This window comes from Salvelinus sp. IW2-2015, linkage group LG1 (assembly GCF_002910315.2).
Source record: "Salvelinus sp. IW2-2015 linkage group LG1, ASM291031v2, whole genome shotgun sequence".
Lineage (NCBI taxonomy): Eukaryota > Metazoa > Chordata > Actinopteri > Salmoniformes > Salmonidae > Salvelinus > Salvelinus sp. IW2-2015.
In genome coordinates, this window is record NC_036838.1 from 50,320,238 (window position 1) to 50,330,645 (window position 10,408).

Genomic DNA, 10,408 nt, shown 5'->3' on the forward strand with positions numbered 1-10,408 from the left:
GACCATTTGGTGTTTGTTTTGGACCATGGTGGTTATGTGTTTGGACCATGGTGATTATGTGTTTGGACCATGGTGGTTATGTGTTTGGACCATGGTGGTTATGTGTTTGGACCATGGTGATTATGTGTTTGGACCATGGTGGTTATGTGTTTGGACCATGGTGGTTTATGTGTTTGGGACCATGGTGATTATGTGTTTGGACCATGGTGGTTATGTGTTTTGGGTGTTATGTGTTTTGGAGCAGCAGAACACATTCTTTCTGCAGTGCTGCTTACTACGTGCTGAATATAGTAGATTAGATCTCAGCTCTGTAGGTCTCGGCTGCTGATGCATGAAAGAGTTTAGTGATGTGGAAAACAGAAAGGTCCTCAATAACTTCAAACAGTCAAGCAGAAAATGTGTAGAATAGGAAGGGAAACTCAGCCTGATGGTAAGTGTTTTAACAGCTGTCTTACCGTCAATGGTTTCCAAGGGCAGGCTAGCCAGGATCAACTCAGTAAAATAGTGAAACCAACCAACATACTGTGTGGTAAGGTTCAATTCCTCATTTCAGTTTGTATAAATAATAACAAAGAGAAACGATACCTTATTTGTATCTTAAACTGTCATCTGACAAAATATGGCTGAACCAACCAAGCGTGTATGGTTATAGTGTCCTGTTTGCTATTAGTCATGCTGTGAGACAGCCTAAGAGATATTTGATGACACTAAGCGTAAGCAAACAGTCAACAGGATGTCCAGTAACTGTTGTGCTATTCCATAAAGAACAGTAAACTGCCATCTAACTGGTGTAATGCTTTACTCAAAAGGGCGTGTGTGTGTTTGCCAGATATCCAAAACAAGGTCATTCATAAGCGTACACTAACAGGCAGCACACCAGTGGTCCACGCCTGTGCCTATGGCAATCGTCAGATTCCATACACAGTCCAAACAATAACATGATTGTACAAACCCTGTTTTTGTTTGCCCATTACCTAAGTTCCCCAGCCCTTCCACTTTATCGCCTTATCTTGTTTTTTCAAAACTGTTTGTCTTAGCCTGGAATGAATAGTCTATGTCATGTTCCAAAATGGTATGGAGGCTTTGTCATAGGGCTGCTCCTTAAGAAAATATTAAAAACAAATAAAGAAATAAACTTCCTGGCTAAACAACAAGCATTGACTCACACCACCATCCACATATGGGATATTTCACAATGAGAGGTTAAGTGGCAGTTTAGTAACAATGAGTATGTTTATGTGCACACTAATAATTCGATATTAAACTGATTATGGCAGTAGGCTGCGTATGGCATTAGTCATGTAAACACCTTACTCTGCTTATCTTAATCGGCGTGAGGTCAAAATCAAAGTAAGCATACACTGCTTAAAACACCTGGTTTTCTGAGCAACTCTTTGAGTTATTAGGACATGGAAACAGCTGGATTGGCGTTCCAGCTGTGTATTTGATCTGCGTATGTGCTATCACAGGGAGCGCAAAGGAAAGTGAGTTGGGAAAAACTGAAAGTACGCATCTTAGAAATACTTTTCACATACAAACTTTACATGTCCCAACTCAAAAAGGCTTCGCAAAAAGAACATGTTTGCTGTGGTACAACATTTATGCTGATTTTCAGCAGCCTCATTTCAGATGTTTCCATGGAAACAGGATTATTAAGGAAATCATTCTTCTTGCAAAACATGTAAATAAACATGTAAACATTTAAATAAACATTATATTAATCTGACGATCCACAATAATGGTATTATTGTGTGCATGTAACCATACTCATTAGTTCCACTCTTCCTCTAGCCTAAGGAGGCATTTCCCCCTGGTCAACACCCAGTATGATGTAATTCTAAGGAAAATGTATGAATGGAGAGACCAGAGACAGAGGCTGGAGGGGAGAGAGCATATCTACACCATGGTAGTCAAAGGGGAGGAACAGGGAAGATACACAGTACATGTAGTATAAATAAAACAAGGGGGTAGATGGGGAACACTTCTAACAAGAGTTAGAGGGCACTAAATAAGGTGAACACTGTAGTCAAAGCAGATGCAATATGATGTTTATCATTGGGACAAGTGAATGTAGGGTATTTTAGAGCTTGTGTGTGTGTGTGTGTGTGTGTTTGTGGGGAGGGTGCTGGGGGAAGGTGTGATACGCAGTATAATCCCGTGTGGAGGTGTGTTGCGCAGTAGAGTAGAGCACTGACCCTGAGTGAGCGAGTGCAGGGGCAAGGTGGTCTGTCCAGGCTGGATGGTGAGCAGGCCTTGTCTCTGGAGGTTGAGCAGGTGCTGCTGCTGTAGCTGTTGGACCTGCATGAGCTGCTGCTCGGATGAGCAACTGCTGGGCTGCTGCTGCTGCTGAGGACGACACACACACACACCACACACACACACACACACAACCACACCACACACACCACCACACACACACACACACACACACACACACACACACACACACACACACACACACACACACACACACACACACACACACACACCACACACACACACACTATAAGCAAACAAACACACAGGACATGCGTAATCCAGGGCAAACAAAAAATACATAATTTTCAATACTTTTACGGACTGTACATATTGATGAACACAGAAACAGACAAGTTCTAGTGTGTGTTCATATCACAAAGAACACATGATGATACAACGGACAAAACACATGCTGATCACAGTGTATACTGTATGCCTGAACATTTGCTTTTGCACAATAGGCCCTAGTTAATACATACAACATACAGATACAGTATGTTGCACGCACGCACACACACACACACACACACACACACACACACACACACACACACACACCACAACACACCACACACACACCACACACACACACACACCACACCCAACACACACCACACACACACACACACACACACACACACACACACACAATCCCAATTGTAACACATCAAACCCTACCACTTAAACTCAACACATTCAGCACACTACAGTATGTGGGTTGTCTGAGCACACTTCAGAACAGGTGCAGTATATGTCCCTCTCTCTCTTAATTAACCAGGAGTGGGAAGGCAAACGACAAACAAATGAAACAACATAGTTTAATCCATCATAATAGAGCCATGGGATTTTAATTACACCTATTCATAATCAGCAAACAACGTGTGACTAAATCAAAATGTTTAATAACACACGAGCTAGTCTCACAACTCTCTCAGGCGTGCACTAGTAGTTGCAGCAAAGTAGAATGAATCATAAAGTGACTGAAGATCAAGTCTTGCTCATCTTACAGCACTACATCTGCATTCTGAGAAAGTATGTGTCTTTATTGAAAGACGTATTTTTGACTTTAACTTTAATAATTGAATTTGTATATTTCACTTTTTATATTTAACTCGTCACTTGCTAGGGAATGTTAATATAGTGTTCCCATGCTAATAAAGCCCCTTGAATTATATGAATTGAGAGAGAGAGAGACCAGAGCAGACAGAGAGAGGAGAGAGAGAGAGAGACACAGAGAGAGAGAGAGAGGGAGAAGAGAAAGAGAGAGAGACAGGAGAGAGACAGAGAGAGGGAGTGAGAGAAAGAAGAGAGAGAAGACAGAGAGAGAGAGCGAGAGAGGAAGAGATAAAGACAGGAGAAAGAGAAGAGATAAAGACGAGAGAGTGAGAGAGATAAAGACAGAGAGTGAGAGAGAGAGAGAGAGAGAGAGAGAGAGACAGAGAGGAGAGAGAGAGAGAGAGAGAGAGAGGTTAGTCAGGACAATAAACAGGAGGAAATGATCTAATATATCCCCAATCTTTTCCAAATCAAAACAAATGGGTTACAGTAGGTAAAGAGGAGTGGAGGAGTGACCCCCAGTCTCAGCTTCACCATTAAAATATGGAATATTATTCTAACAACAACTGGAGATAATGATCAATCAAGACAAAGCTCACCGTGTTATGTTTCTATGACACATAAGGACGGCCAAACAAAAATAACCTGGGAGAGGGCAGATATTAGGCTGTATATGAGTACACAGCGCCAATTTGTCAAGGCGGGGTGGGGGATTAAAAGCAACCCGGGCTGCCAAGCTGTGCAACCGCACCCTGTTACCAAAACACAGGATACACCACTATGTTTACTTCTCACAACTGAGCGCATACAAAAAAAGGTCTTGGTGCAACGCTGCTGTCAGTCCCACGGCAGCGCTCAGGAAACCGCTGAAATGATCAGATATAAATGTTCCCCCCTCCCGCACGTCCTGGTCTGCCTGTCTAAAAGGTCTTGCGGGCGGGATCCCCTCCCCTCTCCCTCCCTCCCCTCCCCTCACACGGCCTCCTGCCAACAGGCCTGAACACGAGTACAGTACAACTAACTGGTCTATGTTAGAGGGCCTTCTCATTACAAAAGGTCAAATAGGGGCGCTATCTTGTCCTGTTTCACATGTACAAGTGTGAACTGCGAAATGGAAAAGTGTTTTTTTTGCAAGATCCACTTCCCTGAGACACCTCGGAGAGTGGGTCACGGCCAGGGATCATAACGTAGTCTGATCAGGGGGATTATGTAGTGGAATATTCATGGGCTCTACATAAAGCATGGGGCTAGATGAGAGGGTGCATTCATAACACCTATTTATGGTTATGATATAAACTATATTGAGATTTGAAGCAAATTGATGAAGAGCTCAGCAGGCTTCAGTGTAATTGATGATGCAAATAGCCTGATTCTCCCATCTAAGAGCCTTTTTGAAAGGGTGTTGATTTTCAAAAACAGAGTATGTAGAGTTTCTTGTGCTTCAATGGGCATTCTCTGTACTATGTAGCTCCCGTCTGTCTGACAGCATAAGAAATGCTAATGTATACGGGGGGAGTTCACAGGGAAAATGTTTTCATCAGTGCTTAAATAAATATATGGGTGGCTTTTTAAATGCAACTGAATTTAACTTCTCCCCTTCAGATTTCTTTCTTGTGGTCTCTTCAGCTGACAGCAGCTCCTGTGCTCTCCCAGCGCGAAGACACATTAAAACCCGGCCATAACCAAATAAGAGGTTAAAGAAGTGGCACGAGAGAACAAAACAGTTCCTGACAAGGATAAAAGAGTGGCAGTGGCAGCCCTTTATTGTCAAGCTTCAAATATAAAGTTAAAGATCTTTGAAAAACTAKATTTTGATGTCTTTAAAATAAAAGAGGCACAAAGCAACAACAGGGGGTTATTGTCTGCCTGCCACAGGGGAGTTGCGGCGTGATTCTTATTCTGTCTTTTGATGGTTGTAGCAGCTAGAAATGCAATAGAAAGGGGAAAAAAGCAACACATCGGAGAGCAGAAGGAGAGCCTCTCGAGGCGGCATCCATTTCCTGTGATCATACATAATACACTTCAAAAGATCTCCGTTCAGCTGATCAATTGCACCTCCTTCTGACTAGTACCCCCCTCCCTCTCAAACCCCCCAGCTCCAGTCGTGTTTACATCAGATGCCACTTGGTGACAGGCCCTATCTGAGGCCGAGGAGCTCTGCTGTCACGTTGATTTATGGGAGCATCACACCACAGCTTGTCCAAACTGAAGCTTGCAGTTCATTAATTAGAGAAATGGGACTTTGAAGTCGGTAGCTTCAACAGTGTGTGTGTGTGTGTGTGTGTGTGTGTGTGTGTGTGTGTGTGTGTGTGCGTGCGTGCGTGCGTGCGTGCGTGCGTGCGTGCGTACGTGCGTGCGTGTGTGTTTTTAACATTTGGCTTCATTTATATGCTTTTTTCCCCCACCCTCCCCAAACGTGGCTCTCAGATAGAAAATTCCCTGATTGTCTTTAAACTTCTTTTGACCGCACAATAATAATTTATTTGTCCAGAGTGATGCCTGTATCCGCGAGTCACTAACACGCATTGAGCCGCCGCTGATGAGCCAGTCCGGCTGAACTGGGGGGAGGGAAGGGGAGACGGGAAAAAGGAGAGCGTGGGCAACACAACAAAGCTGGGAGCGTACTGATATCTCACAATTACACACCTTCTCTGCCCGTTTCATTTGCATGTTAATTACCAAGCAAGCCTCTCATATTTCTGCCTTTCTTTTCCCTTCCTTTCAGTATTTCCTACAAGGGGGTGAAGGGCACTCTCTATGTTGTAAGACACTTGTTTACTGGAGAGACAAACAATTAAACAGCAACAAAATGTAGTTATTTATTTAATTGCCTGAGAAGCAGTACGAGCCTCAGCCCCTGGAATGAAGAGGGATTATCAGTATTCCTGGTTTATTCAGTTATTACTGGTATTTACCCATCGTGCCTGACATGCTAATCAGAAGCAGAACTGCACTTGATTCTCTCTCTCATTTTTTCTTCTTAAAAACCACAGCCTCTGAACAGATGGTGAGAGGGAGAGAAGACATGCCTTCCACACTCTGCTCTGAGCTCTGGGCTTGGCTGGCTGAGGATCGTACCACCGGGGCAACATACGAGTTGAGTAAAGCGATGGCATGCATAGCGGCGGTGGAGGTGATGATGTCATCATAGTGAGCCTACCTCTTTACTCTGCTTGCCCGCATGTTGCTGCTGGAGGAGCTGGAGGTGGAGCTGTTCCTGCTGCTTCTTGTAGAACTCTTGGATTTGCTGCTGCAAAAGACATGGGAGCTACGTCTGAGTGACAGCTCACCAACCAATCAATCCATCAGGGCCAAGCTAAACTCAGCAGTGGGCCGCGGGGATACTTTCAGCACTCTGGCTGTTCTCTATTTGATACAGTCAGATGTTCAGAAGGAACGCCAGTGCACAGTATGGTGGTTGGTGTGAGGAAGTTGATGTGTTTTATGGACAGTATGAATGTCCCGTGTGTTTACCTGTTGTAACATGAGGGCCTGTTGCTGCTGCAGGAGCACCTGGAGCTGCTGAGGGCTCAGGACCTGCTGCTGGAGTATCTGCTGCATCTGCTGAGGCGTTATTACCTGGGGTGTCATCATAGCCACTGACACTGGAACCTATGAGAGAGAGAGAGAGTGGGGGTGGGGGGGTGGGCAGAGCAGTCACTAACCTGGTCTACTGAGACAGTGGTGTAGTATATGACTGACATAGCCAGGATACATGCTTTATAGGACTATATGACCACAGCAAAGAAAGTGAGCTGGAGGACAACAAGCAGAGACAGTATAGACTACAGCAGCTCAACCAGACCACTTGTCAGGAGTTACACACACTATAACAGCCACTGAAATGAGAGCCCAGGATAGATCCTCAACCCCTCTGGTCTGTACTGGAGAAATCACCTGGAGTGTCATCACAGCAAGAGATGCTACACCCCCTGAGCAGTAATGACACGATACTAGACACAGGAGTAATGACAGGAGATGGCCTGCAGTAAGCCTGTGGAAACTCTACAACAGCCCCCCCCCCGACCTTCAGCACAACAGCCCTGTCCAGACAGACACACACAACCTAACACTAACAGGCTGTCCAAGGTTTGATTGTTTCTGTTGAGGTGATCTGCTACTACACCAGCAAATGCAAAGATAGGCCACACACTGTAGGCTACAACGTACCTGTGTACATAAACCATGTCATTTCATTAGAATATTGTCAACGGCAATTTATTTAATGTACAAATAAAGCTGCGGCGCCATGACAGGAGGAGGACACACATACTGACACAGGCCCCTAACTAACTCCAACAGAAAGGTGTGAGTGGATGACTCTTCAAAACAAGTGATTTGTTATGACACTGAAAGAACCCCACAGTTCCCCACAGTTGTCAGGCTGCCTTAATTGCTCTGGCGGCTTTGTGGCTTCTCAGAGTGTCTGGATGCTGCCACTCACTGCTGTGATGTGCCATACCATTAAAAGCCCTTTTCACTGACATCTTAGTGACAAACAGCTACTGAGATGTACTTGATAGCCGTCTCACATTTGCAACTGTTAACATGTCGCGGTGTGTGTGTATGTGTGGTAAACCCGTGCTCTGCGTCTCTGAGGCTGATGTCGCCGGCTGATAGAGCGGACATTAGAGCTGACAGTCAGTCTTCACCAAGGTTACCCAAATTGTACTGTGACCTSATAGCTAATGACGGACCTTTGAAATGTCCATGCATCTCTGAATGTCATTTAGCTGTTTCCAATCTATCTAGCAGGAGAGGCGTTCGCTGGTACACGCTGCATGCATATCACCTGAATCATGTCCCCCACTAGAACAGAAAACAAAAACMAAATGGGTCATAATGAGCAGCTTGTACTCTCACGGCACTGGAAAGTGTAGTAGCGTCAAACAGGACGCGGTGGCGCTGACGCTCTCTGTAAACCTCATTGAGAGCTGCTCCYCGCTGCGAGATTAGAGGTGTTTTGTCCTCCTGTAGGGGAAACTCGAGGAGGTCACGCACCACCCAGGACCCAACGCACTTAACATTTCTCATTTTCAGTGGGAGGCGACGAGAGGATGAAAATGCTATATGAATTCCTCCTGTATTATGTCTTAATATGCAGTCCATCTTGACTTTTTCACATGGCTTGTCCTGTCATTTGCATAGCCAAGACCCCCGTTCCTAATTTCACAGTCATTATGCACTGATGTCCTTTTTTCTCAGCATCACTCATTTTGATCAACTATTTTGAAGGTCAACCGGGCAACATGTCTCGCTACAGTATAAGCCCTTTACGTGATGCGATAGATATAGAACTGCCTCAGCACCACTAACAATTACCTCACACACCAAGGATAAATAATAATGGATCTTCTTTGATGCTTTACATTACATTACATTAGTGAAACTATCTACTTTAGATTTGACTACTTTTATTGTCATGTTAGGGCAGTAAATGTAACCAGGGTTATTTTCACATGTAGTTAACCATTTGTATTATGCATKTTTGATAGTACATGTTTTATAGAGTCTAACATAAAGATCCAGCGTAGAAAAATAGAATTAACACTTTTTACACATTTTACACCATTTCACACTTAATAACTGACAATTTCATTACAAATTGGATTGGAATTTCATTAAATTAATTTCATTATTTTTACACCTTGAGCAGCACATCCTCTGGTTCAAGCAGCCTCACACCTTTCTTTGTCATGGAAGGGGGGTCTGGTCCACTGTAACTACCCCTAGACACCAAGGGATGGCAGGCTGAGCCCCGGCAAGCGGCTATTACAGCCCACATTTTATTACACATTACTACTGAGGTCATTAGCAGCAAGAAGGAATGTACGGTTCTTACCTATTGATCATTGTAACTACTACCATTTAATCCAGTGTGTTGAATGAGTGAAAATCTGACTGAGACAGGGGGCTATTGAGGGGAAGGAGCACTTTAAGTGAAAAATGTGGCCCCTGGCTGGTGTATCATGCCTATTTAACACAAACACAAGACGCCACTCTCCATTTAGAACGCTCTCCATATGGCATACTCACTTATTTCTGGTTAACATCACGACTCCAGATGATGCACAGAAATATATGTACATCTGAAGAGAGTCTGAGGGAGAATTCTGTGTCGGTCTGGATAATTCARAGAGAACTAATACTAGGAGAGTTTCTTTGAGCAGCTACTTGTACACCAATATGTGGGTGTGAAAAAGAAGACATTCTGGGCATGCCAGAAACAGCTGACGTTTATGAATTTCAGTAAGGTGTGGTACTCTCCAGGTGCCTCGCGTATATWAACATTAAACCTGGAACATTCTCACACAGCTGCAGTGTGAGTAACTAACACAATCACACACACACATAAGCATTCAAAAACTCAAACATGCACACACAGGCACTTAAAGTCCATACAGTATGTGTGCTCAATAAATTGTAGCGCATGGTTGTACAGTACGTAATTACAACGATATAAAAAAAATTATAAGAATATTTTTAATCAAATATGCAAACTGTGACAGTTTGAATTGTCACAGTACAATCCAAATACAGCAGTAATAGCTCATGTATCTGTCATTATTAAAACGGCAGCTGAACTAACAACAGGCTAGCCACATGTCAAAAATATTATATATTTACTACACTTTATCCTCAAACAACGCATTTTTCTTTGACTGAGAGAGGTTAGTGTACCAGGCAGCGTCTGATGCCGTGCTGCCTGGAGAACAGAGCAGGAGCGTGTTCAGAGTGAAGGTAGGCCACAGCACACAGTGATGGGAGCCTCTGCTGCCTTTAAAGTACACTACGCCAACTTCTCTTTGTGCGTCACCACCGAGAACAAGCATGGAAATGATATTCTAATGAGGAAACATCGGCCACACATCTGACGACGTCGGGAATTCACTGATTCACACTTAATGAAGAAATAAGACGCTTCTTTTCAACCAGCGTTTCCCCCCAGAAGCCAAAGGTTTTCAAGCGGTGTGAGAGAGAGCAGAAGACGAGCGAGAGAGAAAGAGAGCGAGAGAGAGAGGAGAAAGAGAGCGGAGAGCGAGAGAGCGAAGAGAGAGAGAGAGAGAGAAGAGAGAGAGGAGAGAGAGAGGGA

General features: G+C 44.0%; 1 protein-coding gene across 2 annotated transcripts in view; it reads right to left on the reverse strand.

Annotated features, from left to right (window-relative positions):
• Positions 1-10,408, reverse strand: part of LOC111969407 (forkhead box protein P1-B) — a 239,615-nt gene that overhangs the window by 43,667 nt on the left and 185,540 nt on the right. Inside the window, exons 8-10 of one of the 2 annotated variants that reach the window (XM_023995596.3) lie at positions 6,790-6,927; positions 6,476-6,565; positions 2,196-2,346 (exon numbers count right to left, since the gene is read on the reverse strand). In XM_023995596.3, coding sequence (XP_023851364.1) covers positions 2,196-2,346; positions 6,476-6,565; positions 6,790-6,927 — 379 coding nt within the window. The remainder of the gene's footprint in view (positions 1-2,195; positions 2,347-6,475; positions 6,566-6,789; positions 6,928-10,408) is intronic. The other variant, XM_023995605.3, reaches the window with a different exon arrangement.